General features: G+C 44.8%; 1 protein-coding gene across 1 annotated transcript in view; it reads left to right on the top strand.

Moving 5' to 3' along the window:
- The first annotated feature begins 4795 nt into the window (after nucleotides 1-4795).
- ctnnbl1 (catenin, beta like 1) overlaps nucleotides 4796-17128 on the top strand; it is a 248412-nt gene continuing 236079 nt past the window's right edge. Inside the window, exon 1 of the mRNA XM_070894879.1 lies at nucleotides 4796-4910. Coding sequence (XP_070750980.1) covers nucleotides 4881-4910 — 30 coding nt within the window. The 5' untranslated portion in view covers nucleotides 4796-4880. The remainder of the gene's footprint in view (nucleotides 4911-17128) is intronic.

The following is a 17128-nucleotide window of genomic DNA, read 5'->3' as shown; positions in this document are numbered from 1 at the left end:
AGGAAGTGTAGTCCAGGTAGCTATGGGAGTCAGTGTGCTTATAAGAACATAAGAAATAGGAGCAGGAGTAGGCCACCTGGCCCCTCGAACCTGCTCCCCCATTTAATAAGATCATGGCTTATCTGATCATGGACTCAGCTCCACTTCCCTGCCTGCTCCCCATAACCCTTTATTCCTTTATCGCTCAAAAATCTGTCTATCTCCGCCTTAAATATAATCAATGACCCAGCCTCCACAGCTCTCTTGGGCAGAGAATTCCATAAATTTACAATCCTCTGAGAGAAGACATTCCTCCTCACCTGTTTTAAATGGGCAGCCCCTTATTCTGAGACTATGTCCCCTAGTTTTAGTTTCCTCTATGAGTGGAAATATCCTCTCTATATCCACCTTGTCTAGCCCCATCATTATCTTATATGTTTCGATAAGATCACCTCTCATTCTTCTGAACTCCAATGAGTATAGGCCCAACCTATCTTCATAAATCAACCTCCTCATCTCTGGAATCAACCTAGTGAACCTACCATGAACAGCCTCCAATGCAAGTATATCCTTCCTTAAATAAGCAGACCAAAACTATATGCAGTACTTCATGTGTGGCCTCACCAATACCCTGTACAGTTGTAGCAGGACTTCTCTGCTTTTATACTCTCTTCCCCTTGCAATAAAGGCCGACATTCCATTTGCCTTCCTGATTACTTGCTGTACCTGCATACTCACCTTTTGTGTTTCATGCACAAGGACCCCCAGGTCTCTCTGTACTGAAGCACTTTGCAATTTTTTTCCTTATAAATTATAATCTGCTTTTCTATTTTTTTCTGCCAAAGTGGATAACCTCACATGTTCCTACATTATACTCCATCTACCAAATATTTGCCCATTCACTTAGCCTGTCCATATCCCTTTGCAGATTTTTTGTGTCCTCCTCACAATTTGCTTTCCCACCCATCTTTGTGTCATCAGCAAACTTGGTTACATTCCACTCAGTCCCTTCATCTACGTCATTAATATAGATTGTAAATAGTTGAGGCCCCAGCACTGATCCCTGCCTCACCCCACTTGTTACTGTTTGCCAACTGGAAAATTACCTATTTATCCCAACTCTCTGTTTTCTGTTAGTTAGCCAATCCTCAATCCATGCTAATATATTACCCTCAACCCCGTGAACTTTTATCTTGTGCAGTAACCTTTTAAGTGGCACCTTATCGAATGCCTTCTGGAAATCCAAATACATCACATCCACTGGTTCCCACTTATCCACCCTGCTCATTACATCCTCAAAAAACTCCAGCAAATTTGTCAAACATAATTCCCTTTCATAAAACCAAGCTGACTCTGCTTGATTGAATTATGCTTTTCCAAATGTTCTGCTAATGTCCTTAATAATGGACTCCAGCATTTCTCCAATGAAAGACGTTAGGCTAACCAGTCTATAGTTTCCTGCTTTCTGTCTGCCTTCTTTTTTAAACAGGGGCGTTACATTTGCGGTTTTCCAATCCGCTGGGACCTTCCCAGAATCCAGGGAATTTTGGTAGATTACAACCAATGCATCCACTATCTCTGCAGCCACTTCTTTAAGGGCCCTAGGTGCATGCCATCAGGTCCAGGGGACTTGTCTGCTTTTAATGCCACTACTTTACCGAGTACTACTTCTTTAGTGATAGTGATTGTATTAAGTTCCTCCCTCCCTATAGCCCCTTGATTATCCCCTATTGGGATGTTTTTAGTGTCTTCTACTGTGAAGACTGATACAAAATATTTGTTCAAAGTCTCTGCCATTTCCCTGTTCTCCATTATTAATTCCCCAGTCTCATCCTCGAGGGGACCATTTACTTTAGCCACTCTTTTCCTTTTTATGTACCTGTAGGAACTCTTACTATCTGTTTTTATATTTCGTGCTAGTTTACTTTCATAATCTATCTTTCCTTTCTTTATTATTTTTTTAGTCGTTCTTTGCTGGCTTTTAAAAGTTTCCCAATCCTCTGCCTCCCACTAATCTTGGCCACATTGTATGCCCTTGTTTTTAATTTGATACCCTCCCTTATTTCCTTAGTTATCTACGGATGGTTATCCCTTCTCTTAGTCTTTCCTTCTCATTGGGATATATTTTTGTTGAGAGTTATGAAATATCTCCTTAAATATCTGCCACGGTTCATCAACCGTCCCACACTTCAATCTATTTTCCCAGTCCACTTTAGCCAACTCTGCCTTCATACCTTTATAATCTCCTTTATTTACGCTTAGGACACTGGTTAGAGATCCAACTTTCTCACCCGTCAACTGAATTTGAAATTCAACCATTTTATGGTCACTCTTTCCTAGAGGATCCTTTACTAGGAGATCATTTATTAATCCTGTCTCATTACACAGTACCAGATCTAAGATAGCCTGCTCCTTGGTTGGTTCCGCAATGTACAGTTCAAGGAAACTATCCTGGATACACTCTACGAACTCTTTCTCAAGGCTGCCCTGGCCAATTTACTTTGTCCAATCAATATGAAGGATAAAATCGGCCATGATTATTGCCGTTCCTTTATTACAAGCCGCCATTATTCCTTGATTTATAGTACGTCCCACAGTGTAGCTACTGTTAGGGAGTCTATAAACTATGCCCACCAGTGACTTTTTCCCCTTATTATTCCGTATCTCCACCCAAACTGATTCAACATCTTGATCCTCTGAGCCAATATCGTTTCTCACTAATGCACTGATCTCATCCTTTGTTAACAAAGCAACCCGACCTCCTTTTCCTTTCTGTCTGTCCTTCCGAATTATCAAATCCCCTGAATATTTAGTTCCCAGCCTTGGTCGCCTTGCAACCACGTCTCTGTAATGGCTATCAGATCATACCCATTTGTATCTATTTGTGCAATTAACTCATCTATTTTGTTACGAATGCTGCGTGCATTCAGATAAAGAGCTTTTAAATTTGTTTTTTTACCCTTTTTTCCTGCTTTGACTCCACTTTCTGATTCACTTTTACATTTATACATTCTGTCTCTTCCCGTCACGCTCTGGTTTTCATTCCCCCCAGTGCTACCCTGCTCTATTGCCTTTCTTATTCTTTGACTTCTTAAATTTTAATTCAGCTGAACCTTTCCCCCCACTATTTAGTTTAAAGCCCTCTCTATAGCCCTAGTTATTTGATTCGACACTTAATGAATGTTTGTCAATAGTCTATCCCCAGAAATCCCCAGATACAGAGAAGTCGAGGAAGGGAAGGGAAGAGTCGGAGATGGACCATGTGAAGATGAGGGAAGGGTAGAAATTGGATGCAAAATGAATGAAATTTTCTGGTTCAGGGCGAGAGCAGGAAACAGCACTAATACAGTCATCAATGTACCGGAAAATGGTGAGGGAGGGGACCCGAGTAGGACTGGAACAAAGAATGTTCCACATATCCCACGAAAAGGCAAGCATAGCTAGGACCCATGCGGGTTCCCACAGCAACACCTTTAATTTGGATGAAGTGAGTGAAGTTAAAGGAGAAGTTGTTCAATGTAAGAACAAGTCCAGCCAGCCGGAGGAGTGTGGTGGTGGATGGGGATTGGTTGGGCCTCTGCTGAGGAAAAAGTGGAGCATCCTCAGGCCATCCTGGTGGAGGATGGAAGTGTAGAGGGAGTGGACGTCCATAGTGAAAAGGAGACAGTTGGGGCCAGGAAACAGGAAACTGTTAAAGTGGCAGATGGCGTCGGAGGAGTCGCGAATATCGGTGGGAAGAGACTGGGCAAGGGGAGAAAAAAAGTTGAGACAGGAAGAAATAAGTTCCGTGGGGCAAGAACAGGCTGAAATGATGTGTCTACCGGGGCATTCCTGTTTGTGGATATTGGGAAGGAGTAGAAGCGGGCTGTGCGGGGTTGGGGAACTATGAGGTTAGTGGCTGTAGAGGAAAAATCTCCAGAGATGAGGTTAGTGGCAGTCTGGGAAATCATGGCTTAATGTTCGACGGTGGGGGTAATGGTCCAGGGGGAAGTAGGAGGAGGTGTCAGAGAGTTGGCGATCAGCATCTGCAAGGTAGAGGTCGATTTGCCAAACAACAACAGCGCCACCCTTGTCAGCAGGTTTAATAACAAAGGTGGGGTTGGATCTGAGAGAGAGCAGAGTGCTGCAAGTTTACACCTCCTTTAGACCCATCTTTTCAGCGGGTGTACTATTGTGTTCCTAACACAGATGAGGCTGCACACAGGGAGGTTAAAGTAACAGTGACCTCAGTCTTTATTAAAACACTCCAGAGTGAGGAACAGGCCTTAGGTGCCGGCTTATATAAAGTGCTCCCAAGGGATGCTGGGTCCCTTGGGACTTCAGGGGATGCGCTCCCTGGTGGCAGAACATGGGAGTGCATACTTTACAGATACACAACATGTACCACCCCCTTTTGCCTTGCACCATCATCCCTTTTGTCATTTAATCTCTCCTGCCTTTCACCCTATCACAAACCTCCCCATCCCCCAATTCCCTTTACCTCTGTATTTGCTTAAAAAGTTAAATCAACAACTTTTTCCAGTTGACGAAATGTCATTGACCAGAAACATGAACTCTGTTTCTCTCTCCACAGATGCTGTCTGACCTGCTGAGTGTTTCCAGCATTCTCTGTTTCTATTTGTTTGAAAAACTCACTGAGACGAATTTTAAATTGACAAGGTGGCATCAGCAAGGAAGATGCCAACCCCCCTGTCAACACTGAATCCCTGCACTCCCGCTTTGACCCTTTCCTGACCCCGCGACTCCGAACTGCCTCTGACCGCATTTGCGACATTATTTACGATAGTTCCCCACGCACGGCAGTGAGTCCAGTGACTGTCGCTATTTTGCGGCAGTGTGGCCGGGCCCGACTTTGAGTGATTGGCGGGAGCGCGAGGCCTTGTATTGCTAACGGCGCGGAGATGGATGTCGGGGAGTTACTCAACTACCAGGTGAGCCGGCGGTATGTTCGGCGTATCATCAATGAGTGAGGCTCGGCAGGCCGCAAAGCCTGGCGCTCGAGTTGTGCCTGCAGTCTCAGCAGAGTGGCAGGCGGCGGTTGTGGGTGGACACGCTGCCATCTGGCTTAACTCGGGCTCAGACCTGCGGCTTATTCCAGAGATGGAAATCTCGACTCACCGTCTCCTACAGCAACTATATTAAAACCAACAGTCACAGGGAGGACTTTCCCATTCCAACTACAGTGCTTTAAACTCCTTACATGTTACATGTATACGTGTTACTGAAACAACAAATTGCACTTTAACAATGCACCAAGGTGCTTTTCACAATTAAGCAGGGATTAGAAGAATTAAGGAAAGTGATTAAAGAGGCTTTTGAAAGTGGGGGTGAGATGAAGCAAAGTGGGGGATTAAAGACTTGCATTTATATAGCGCCATTTACGACCACCGTACGTCTAAAAGTGCTTGACAGCCAATGAATTACTTTTGGAGTGCAGTCACTCTTGTGTTGTAATGAGCATAGTCATGGATCCCATTGACTTGCAGAGGATGCGTGAGTGCCAGCAGCTCTACTTGGCCATGTCCCCGCCAGGATTAATTGGGAGAAATGTTCTGGACACCTGGTGGGTCAGTGGACTCCCTGCGGGAGAAGTTCAGGCCTTTTGCCTGGAGCACCACTCATCTCTACCTTAGCCCAGCCGAGGAAGCCTGGCTGGCGAACTGGTAGGAGCTGGAGGCCAAAGTCACTGCTCGCTTAGGGCGCTGGACAGGACAGTTCTGAGTGCTGTCAACTGGTGACTGTAGTACCGGTTAGTCACTTTGACGCCCCCCCCCCCCCCCGCAATACAGAAGAAGCTCGTTGACTTCTGGGACAAAAGGAAGCATTGGGTCTCTGCCGCGGTTCTGAGTCTCCCGCTTAAGGAGGCCGGTCAACTGGTGGTGTGCATGTGCACCCAGGCTGCGACTTTTCGTCTTCAGACCCTGCAGAGATACCTGTATGTCGGGCATCCTCCTTGATGGTGTGCACGGGCAAGTTATTTCTTCCACCAGCATTATGGCCACAACTATGACACGCAGCTCCTATTTGTAAACCTGGGAGGTGTCCGGGTCTCCATTCGGGGCTGCCTATCTTTTACCAGGAACTCATCAGGGTCTGGAACAAGGTTGCCTGCAGGCATAGTTCTCGCCTGTCTGGAGTGGCGGCTATCCTTCGGATGCTGCTGCTCAGGAATCCTTACCTCCACAACCGCAGTTTCAGGTGGCAGGCGGAGGAGGGGGCTGTGTTTGGCAAGGTGACCAAAGTCTGGGACCTACTGGATGATGGAGGAAGGGATTGGATGGCGCCAGAAGAGCCTGTCCTGGGCTGATGTCTGGCTCACAGCCAAAGCCATCGAGTTGCTAAAAGTGGCACTGGGCCTTGACTCCACCAGGTGTGTCGAGGAGGCTCAAGCACGTTGGGTGATCCTGTCTGAACTGACCCCCGTCTGGATGGAATTCCTCATCGGCGCCAAGCCCCGAAACCTCTCTCTGGAGCCGGCGCCTCACAACCTGAGACGCCTCTGGGAAATCCCTTCCTTGCCTTTCAGTTCTGCGTGGAGGATATTCCTGTACGGACTGCCCTTGCACACCCTCCATTTTGCCATCCACATCTGCCGTCCCACACCATCTTGCTGTCTGGAAGAGGTGGGTATCCCCAATGGAGGGCTTTCTATCCGGGAGTCTTCCCTTTATCTATTGGGGACTTGGCATGAGGTAGTACTGTGCAATAATATTTTAAGTCGCTTCACAGACTCCCAGGCCGCCTGCATTTCCATGTTTTTATAGACTGTGTGAGGTTGCGACCCCTGTTCTATTATTTGAAGGGGCTGCTCCTCGATTTGGCTGCACTTCAGTCCCACGCTCCTGATCTTTGGGCACCCGGTGCGGAGGGGAGCAGCCATGTCGGAGGGCCTCCTCGTGGGACTGCCCCTGGGCCTGGCCAAGGTGGCCATTAACAGGTCCAGGCAGCAGGCTGTCAGAGGTCGCTCAGCCTGACTATCTGCCTCTCTTCCGTGGCTATGTTTGCACCAGGGTGTCCCTGGAAGTGGAGCACGCGGTGTCTACTGGTATGCTCACGGCCTTCCATGACAGGTGAGCACTGGAGGAACTGGAGTGCATCATCATCCCCGTAAACAGAATTTTAATTTGATTTGCTAGGTTTTCTAGTTGTTGTGCCCCTTTAATAAGGGGCCACTTGGTTAATTTATAATTTAAAATAGTTGTAATGTGGAAAACACGGCAGCCAATTTGCTGTTTGTGCACAGCAACTTCCACAATGTGATAATGACCAGATAAACAGTTTTTGTTATATTGATTGAGGGATAAATATTGGCCAGGACACTTAGTAGCTAAAAGCTTTGACATTGATGGTGAACAGAAGGAGGAGGGAATGCACTGTAATCCAAATGTGAACTGGGTGTAGGGTAGATGAAGGGATTTGTGAATGAAAATTTTGAAGTCATTACCTGTGGATCGGCGAGAGCAGGGATGGTAAGTGGGTGAGTGAGTTTTGGAAAAGTTATGCGTTGTGTAGGATGGAGACTGATTTAAACCTACAGGTTACATGTATGGACTTTGACCAGGGTGGTCTTAGTGCTGTGGTTGAGATGGAAATCAGACGGAAGGGGAGGTTGATGCCAACTCTGATGGCAATATATTTGAGGTTTCTGAGAGGAAAGGAAAGTTGGAAATGGGATGGTAATTGGAGAGGGTGTGGAGTAGAGTCTGTGTTTTAAGTAAGGGTTGGTGACTGCAGTTTTGAACACAAGGGAAAATGTTTGTGGAACGTTGAGAATGTCTGAGCATTGGATCAGGGAGAGGTAGTTGAGCGGAAGAGGATTGAGGGGCTAAATGGCCTAGTTGTGTTCATGTGTTGAGTGGGCAGGTTTTGAGTTCGGACCTCAGTTACTTAAATCCAAGCAACTTTGGGTTTCAGGGATATTTTAAGTAATTGAATTCGTATCAGGGAGAATTGGTTAGAACCTTCAAGAGTTGGATCGGACCAGTGTAGCTGCGGGTGATGAGAAATATAAGAAATAATCACTCCATAAAGTCAATTTTCTTTGGTAATTTAAGATAGATTCCATAGCATTTGTTTTTCTTTTGAGATGTTAGATGTAATCGCTGTGAATATTTTGTTACTGTTTTTGCTTGTTAGATATGGGGACAAGTCAAGATACTCTCCAGGTCACAAGCAGTTGGAATGTGCCCTTGAGAGTGATCTAAAATGCGGAAACTGAAAAATGTAAAATAAGTTAAAAAAAACCCAAAAATGAACCAGGAAGGGTGGGAGATAGGAAAGATGATCATTTTGGGGTTGGGACAGAAGCAGGCTGAGTGAATGATCACAATTTTAGAGATGAAGAAATCTGCAAGTTTCTCCAGCCTGGCATTGAGTGAAAATGGAAGTACAGGTAAAAGCAAAAGGCTGGGATTGTCCAGTCCTGTGTTCCAATCTCCACCATCTGGTCTTTTGAAGGTGGTCTCCTTTCCATTTTTTTATTTTTCTCCAGCAACCACAGCAAAGCCCTCAGCCACACTGTTTCTACACTGAGGAATTCTGCCCCTGTCACCTCCCCTAACCTCTCTCTGATGCATCCTGGGATGTTCACTACATTAAAGGTGTCATATAAACGAAAGTTATTGTCCTTGCCCTCCAGAATGATACTGGAGTTGGAGGGAAAAGACCTTTTCTTTGACAAATCATCAACAAATGAGATCCTGTATTAATTTGGAAGCTAATCTGAAGTGTCATTCAAATATGTTAATCTTACTATGACAATTCTTGACAATTGTCACAAAATCACCAAGCTCAATGCGAAGAGAATACAATGACACTGTAAGTAATCGCAGCAGTACAGAACATCTCATTTTGGTATGCCAGAGCTAGCTGTCCGCATTATCCATAACCCAACTTCAATTGTACATTATCTGTATGTTACACTATGACTGAAGAGAGCAAATTCCTTCAAGCTGGGGTGGCAATCACCTCTTACAGAAGGTAGGTACTGCAGGGAATTCAGGGCCAGTGTGATCTGGATTAGTTTTGATTGGAGTGGAGAGACATTTCTCAAATTTTTATTGCCCCAGACTGGCCTGTTTTTTAAAATCTGTTTAAATCTGTTTTTGGGCCTCTCCCAGGAGGTCACATAGTTTTGGGTCAGGTGGAGAGTACATATTGTGATATACAAGGTATCTCAATTGTGTGGGACAGAGGGTTACCTGTCCGTCATTGTTCGTATGTATGTATAAGGGATTCAGGGACTGAGTTAAGCAGGTCCTAATTAATACAGGATCATATTGTGGAGGTGGAAATAAATACATTGGTGATGGATATAATGAGGTTCAAAGCTTAGCCCAGGATTAGGCAGGAAGCATCAGAGAAGAGTAACGCAGAAGAGGGGTTAGGGGAGGTGACGGACAGAATTCCTCAGTGTAGAAACAACGTGGCTGAGGGCTTTGCTATTATCGCTGGAAAAAAAGAAAAAATGCACGAGAGACCATCTTCAGAAGACCAGTGGGTGCAGATTGGAACACAGGACTGGACAATCCCAACCATCTGCTTTCACTTCCATTTTCACTGGGAATGCCAGGCTAGAGGATCTTGTGGATTTCTTCACCTCTACAATTGAGATAATTCACTCAGCCTGCTTTTGTCCCAACCCCAAAATAATCTTAGAATAATAGAAAATAGATGCAGTATTAGGCCATTTGTCCCTTCGAGCCTGCACCACCATTCAATAAGATCATGGCTGATCATTCCCTCAGTACCCCTTTCTTGCTTTCTCTCCATACCCCTTGATCCCTTTAGCCGTAAGGGCCATATCTAACTCCCGCTTGAATATATCTAACAAACTGGCATCAACCACTCTCTGTGGTAGAGACTTCCACAGGTTCACAATTCTCTGGGTGAAGAAGTTTCTCCTCATCTCGGTCCTAAATGGCTTACCCCTTATCCTTAGACTGTGTCCCCTGGTTCTGGACTTTCCCAACATCGGGAACATTCTTCCTGCATCTAACCTGTCCAGTCCCGTCAGAATTTTATATGTTTCTATGAGATCCCCTCTGATTGTTCTAAACTCCAGTGTATAAAGGCACAGTTGATCCAGTCTCTCCTCATATGTCAGTCCTACCATTCCGGGAATCAGTCTGGTGAACCTTCGCTGCACTCCCTCAATAGCAAGAACGTCCTTCCTCAGATTAGGAGACCAAAACTGAACACACTATTCCAGGTGTTGCCTCACCAAAGCCCTCTACAACTGCATTAAGACCTCCCTGCTCAAATCCCCTAGCTATGAAGACCAACATGCCATTTGCCACCTTCGCCGCCTGCTGTACCTGCATGCCAACTTTCAATGACTGATGTACCATGACACCCAGGTCTCGTTGCATCTCCCCTTTTCCTAATCTGTTGCCATTCAGATAATATTCTGCCTTCCTGTTTTTGCCACCAAAGTGGATAACCTCACATTATACTGCATCTGCCATGCATTTGCCCACTCACCTAACCTGTCCAAGTCACCCTGCAGCCTCTTAGCATCCTCCTCACAGCTCACACCACCACCCAGCTTAGTGTCATCTGCAAACTTGGAGATATTACACTCAATTCCTTCATCTAAATCATTGATATATATTGTAAATAGCTGGGGTCCCAGCACTGAGCCCTGCGGCACCCCACTAGTCACTGCCTGCCATTCCGAAAAGGACCCGTTTATCCCGACTCTCTGCTTCCTGTCTGCCAACCAGTTCTCTATCCACGTCAATACATTACCCCCAATACCATGTGCTTTAATTTTGCACACCAATCTCTTGTGAGGGACCTTGTCAAATGCCTTTTGAAAGTCCAAATACACCACATCCACTGGTTCTCCCTCGTCCATTCTATTAGTTACATCCTCAAAAAAATTCTAGAAGATTTGTCAAGCATGATTACCCTTTCATAAATCCATGTTAACTTGGACCGATCCTGTCACTGTTTTCCAAATGCGCTGCTATTTCATCTTTAATAATTGTTTCCAACAGTTTCCCCACTACCAATGTCAGGCTAACCGGTCTACACTTCCCCGTTTTCTCTCTTTTTAAAAAAAAAGTGGTGTTACATTAGCTACCCTCCAGTCCATAGGAACTGATCCAGAATGAATAGACTGTTGGAAAAGGATCACCAATGCATCCACTATTTCTAGGGCCACTTCCTTAAGTACTCTGGGATGCAATCCCATCAATTTCCCTAACACAATTTCCTGACTGATAAGGATTTCTTTCAGTTCTCCTTCTCGCTAGATCCTCAGTCCCCTAGTACACCCGGAAGGTTATTTGTGTCTTCCTTCGTGAAGACATAACCAAAGTATTTGTTCAATTGGTCTGCCATTTCTTTGTTCCCCATTGTAAATTCACCTGATTCTGACTGCATGGGACCTACGTTTGTTTTCACTAATCTTTTTCTCTTCACATATCTATAGATCTTCATCTTCTCTCCCATCTCCTGTTATGTTTTTGGGTCTTTTATACTCTCCTTACACTAGATTCTTCAGTATCCACATTTTTGATTACTCAAGGGCGAGTTCCAACTGCTGTGACCTTGAGAGTATCTTTACTTGTCCCCATATCCAACAAGCAAAAACAGTAACAAGTGTTTAAGTCAGTTATATCTAACCTTTCAAAAGAATAACAAATGCATTTGTCACCTCCAACATTCGGACTGGGCTCCCAACTTCAAGCCTCCATAAACTCCCAACTGGTCCAAAACTCTGCCGCATGTATCTTATCTCGCACTAAGACCCACTTATCCAGCAGCATTGTCCTGATTGATGTATATTGGTTTTGTATTCGCCAACACATTTAATTCAAAATCTTTGCTCTAGTCTGTAAATCATTCTATCCACAACTTCGCTCCATGCTATATCTGCAGTCTCCTCCAGACCTATATCCTCCATTTTTCTGACATCAATCTTTTGTGCATTCATCTCCTCACCCCACCAACTGTACCAGAGCCTTCAGCTGCCTCAGTCCTACTCCTTAGAACTCTCTTCCGAAACCTCACTGTTTTAGATGAAGTTTCTCAAAACTCATCTCTTTAACCTATCAGTCACCCCTCCTAATTTCCCCTTCTTGGCTTGGTATCCTTCTGCTTATTTGTGAAGTGCCATGCGACATTTCTTTCCATTAAAGATGATATATAAATGCAAGTTGTTGTAACAAGGTCCTGGAGCACAAAGCAATTCTCAATCAAGTGATAGAAATGCGATTGTAACATTTTGAAGTGTTTGATACTGTGTAAATTATATGGTGAATGGAAAGCCTGCAATTAAGTTAATTAACACACAAGAATGTGTTACTAGGCATATTTTGTATATCCATACCAACACGATATAAGAAAAAAATAGAACTTAAAACAAATATAATTTACAGTGATTCCTTTTGGTATATTAGTATCGATATATTATAGGAAGAGCCCAACTTAAGCCAATATGCTTAAATAATGTGTTGTGTAAAGTACTACTTTGACATTCTTTAATTCATCATTTCTCCCAGTACTACCATCACCCTTGTGTTCTGACTCGAGACAGGGAACTGCAGGACCAGTGAGTAGTGGTGTGTTCCTGAATATGCAGCTCTTAACCTCCACTTTCTCTGCAGAGACTTGGTTATTCGTACTTATTTTTTCCCTCCAACAACACACTCCTGTGTGGTAGTGTTTTATTAAATTTGAGTCTAATGATTATATTCTTTTCTGTAAATAACTAGAGTGTCGGTGGTCATTACAGAATAGCAAAAGCTCCAAGCTTTTGATGAGGTAGCCTGTTGAAGTAGTTGGAAATAAACTTCCTCTAGGCACTATCGAGTCTGTAATTTGACAGCAGAAGAAGCATGCTAACTTTTCCTAAAGGATAAGGGGCTGGAAATTCATCAGCTTTCCACCATTTACCACCTGTTTACCCCAAATACCGCCGGCGGTAAATTCATCAGTGATTTTCCGCTGGTGGTTAAAAAAAAATACCACCCACCCAGTTTTTTCAATGTTATGACGTCAATCAGTGTGCAATGTCGAAATACTGCCAAAGAACACTGCTGGTGGTAAATTCTTCAATACCACCATTTTTACCACTGCACTAAAATACCACCATGAAAACTGTAGTCTTGTCTGCTCGGACCCAGCGGTAATGATGCCATTTTTAAAAACTGAGTCGAAGTTCATTGCATGAAAGGATTTTGACAAAAGGCTGATTTTTACATAATGAGTTTAATGAGAGCTTTATGTTAGGTCAGAGTTAGATTTTAAGGGTAATTGAGGCTATTTGAGCACATTGGAGTAACTGTAAGGACATTTGTGGTTATTTGAGGACATTTAAAAGAATGGGGCCTATAATATCTCTGCCAATAATGCTGGCTACATGTGCAATGCAAAATAGAGCTGGTCGAAGGCTTATTGGAGCATTATGAGCCTAATCAAAGAGGTCGCAGACTTAGGAGGAGGAGGAGGAGGAGGCCTTACCCCCAACGACTTTTCAGGAAGAAGCGCTCATATCTGCACCTGCCTGAGGCACAGTGCATTAGAAGGCTGCGCTTTTGAAAAGAGGTGGTCGATGAGCTATGCCAGCTGAGCTGGCAAACCTGAAGCCCACCAGCGCCAACAGGACTGCACTGCCTGTCGAGGTGAAGGTGACTGCGGCACTTGCCTTCTATGTCTCCGGCTCCTTTTAGGCATCAGCTGGGGACATATACTGCATCTCTCAGCACGCTACACATCGTTGCATTCGCCAGGTAACTGATGCACTGTACGCATGCAGAATGGACTTTATAAACTTCCCAATGACCAGGGAGGCATAGAATGAGAAGGCTGTGGGTTTTGCACGAATTGCTGGCTATCCCAGGGTGCCATTGACTGTATGCACATTGCCCTGTGAGCACCTTTACAGAAGCTCGAGGTTTACCGAAAGGGATTCCACTCCCTGAACTTGCAGGTCGTGTGCGACCATATGCAGCGTATCATGGCAGTCAATGCCCAGTTTCCAGGGAGCATCCAAAGTGCTTTCATCTTGTGTGAGAGCACTGTCCCTGACCTGTCTAAGCATCAGCCACAAGGTCACAACTGGATGTTAAGGGACAAAGGTTACGGCCTCGCTACCTGGCTCATGACCCCCCCCCCTATGGAAACCTCAGGCAGAAGCCGAGTATCGCTACAGTTACAACCATATAACCACATGCAATAACGTCAAGGATAATTTGGAGTGCTCAAGCAGTACTTCCAATGCCTGGACCACTCTGGAGGCAGCCATCAATACCATCCTGAGCAGGCCGCTGAGTTCACTGTGGTGTGCTGCATGCTACACAACGTAGCCATCATGAGGGGACAGGAATTGCCAATGGGGATTGCAGGACCACCTGAGGAGAGAGGGGAGGAGGAGGACGAGATGCCTGGCGATGAACCCATGCCACCACTGCAAAAGTGTTACGTCAGCAGCTCATAAATCAACGCTTTGCTTGAACAGTGACAATTATGTTTCACATTTGCCTGCCCACGCTATCCAGCCATGGTGACTATTACCCCTCATATTCTAATGTATAAGAATGATTTAGTTCAACAAAAAGATTTATAAAAAAATGTTAAATTCTATAAACTTAAAAAAATGTGAAAACTTGAACACTAAATAATTTTTTGTCTTCAACACATTTTTTAATTTTTGAAAACAAAAACTAGAACAAGGAAATTAAGGGTAAACAACACAACAATACAACAGCAGCAGCCAACACCCCCTCACCCTCCTGCACCTATTTTAATTGCGGCCACCACTCCCACTGTCTCTCTTCTCTTCCTCCCCCCCCCCCCCCCCCCCCCCCAGCTCCTGCCGATCTTTACCCCCAATTGCTTCCACCCGCTACTCCTACCTGCATTGTGACCGGGAAGTTGTGCAGCACGCATCCAGAGTGCTGCTGTTGTCGGGGGATAGATGTTGCCGACGCCATGTGTGGATCCACTGGAGAAGCTCGGGGAGTGGGAGACTCAGCTTCTGAGTCTGAAGGCAGTTCTACCTCCCCACCCACAGGTGCTGTCAGGTGGTATGACACTTGAGGGTGCGGTGCCAAAAGCCGAGACCATTAATTGCCGCACAGCATTGACGAACTCGGTGTTTTCACGCATCACCGCAATCAGCTGCGACGTGTCCGCAGATTGGCAGATTGTGCGGCGATGTTGCCGGAATTTCCACCCAGAGCCTGGAGGAGCTCGTGACCTAGTTCAACGCACTCCCTTGACAGTCCCACCATGTCCAGGTTTGCGCCTGCCTGTCTGTGAGCATACTAGCTTTGCCAACTCAACCACCGTAGAGGCGGCATATGAGGTTCTACAGTAGGGGTGCGCTGCTGCACATCACTTGGTCCCACTGCCTCGGAGGCGGGGAACCCGTGAAAAGTGGATCCCTCCGAGGGTGTTGTGGCCGCAGCTAAAAAAATTTGCAGACCACCATCCCCACCTCTCCCTCCACCAACAATTTCCTTCCACTGACTCCAACAATGACCCCCCCCCCCCTCCCCCCCTAATGGATGTTCTCTCCATAAGATCCTCTTGGAGCCTGTCATCGGACTCTTCCTCTGCCTTCTCATCCTCCTCGGTGACCCAAGTGCGCATAAATGAATTGGAGGTGGAGGCTTGTGTGGTGGGATGGCGCCCATGCGATTCTTCATCTGGAAATAGAAAACAACATGAGAGTGGTTAGCGGCAGGGAGGGGGCAGGGTGACATGAGTGCGGTCACATAGTGCAGGCTTGTTTGAAGGACCACCACTACTGCATTATATGTTGTTGAGAGACACTACATGAAATTACCCTAACCCGAATCCACAGACACTACATGACATTACATTACATGACCCCAACATTACATTACATGACCCCAACACAGCCCAGAGATTTTGCAGGACTTGTCCTCAGCTGAAGTTGTCGGATCCGCACCCCCATGGGAAGTCGCTCTGTTGTGGGCACCCACCAGGGCTGCCACACATTCCTTCACCTCTATTAGTGGTTGGATGGTGGGTGCACCAACCCCCCCGTGTGTCACTGCTCGGCACGATTGTGAGCCAGTTTCTTCTGCAAAATGACAATAGCAATGCTTAACGGAATTGCCCTTCTGTTCTTGTGATACACACACATAGCCATTAAAGCACCTGCAATACACTGTGCATTTAATAGTCCTTTGCTTAATGTTCCATTAAGCTGCACATGGTTCATGAGGAAGATATCGAAGTGCAGAAACCTCTTTTAAGATCCCAGAAAGCAATCTTAGTAAGATCATTCATGGCAAATAAGTTGCAACACTAAGCCTACCTACATCAACATGTGTAAGATTTACATTGTAAGTAATCAAAGAGTGCATGAATGAAAATATTACTTACTCTCTTACTTCTGATTCCTCGGCATCCCCAATTCTGCTGGCTGCATTTTTATTCTTTTAATTCTAATTATTATTTCTCTCATTATTATGTCTGACTTTGGTGAGTGTTGTCATGGAACAGGTTTGAATCCTACCTTGGTTGTTTTAACCAGATAATTATTTAACACTATACACACTTGCATGCATCCACTTTTAGTTTGACTGTGCCGTACGTTCTATCTTAGTAGTCTCGCTCAATACCACTCTCTGGGCCTAGAATCAAAATAGAACTCTTTCTTCACATGCGGAACTAAAAAAACAAATTCTCCCTCTCAAGCAGACAACATGATTCTGGGGAATACTTGTGATTTTGCAAGAAGAATTTGACGTGATAACACAAGTGACTTGTCTGGCTAAGTAAAAATCATTTTGATGTTCTCTAGTGTTATCACCAGTAAAATATGATGACGATTGTTATAATATTATAATGTTGATTTCTTTTTTCATTAGAATTTTCAATAAAGTATATCAGTGGGTGTGCAGAGGTTTTGTGCTCTATCCACTTAGAAGAGTGAAAACTTCAACAGTACAATTTTGCTTTGCCCATCCAAATTTGAGTTATCCGGATAAATCATTTTCAAGTATCCTTACAACAGTTATTACAGATTTTTCACTGCTTTCATTAAGAGCTGTATATAAGAAGCATAGTTGGTAAAACATTAAAATATACTGGCTTAAGTGTGATCTTTGAAGATCTTCAATGCTTCGGCAAATTTATCTACTGAATAGACGAGCTGTATGAACTA

This window comes from Pristiophorus japonicus, chromosome 12 (assembly GCF_044704955.1).
Source record: "Pristiophorus japonicus isolate sPriJap1 chromosome 12, sPriJap1.hap1, whole genome shotgun sequence".
NCBI classification, from domain to species: domain Eukaryota; kingdom Metazoa; phylum Chordata; class Chondrichthyes; family Pristiophoridae; genus Pristiophorus; species Pristiophorus japonicus.
Note: the sequence above shows the minus strand (reverse complement) of the source record. Positions and strands in the feature narration are given on the sequence as shown.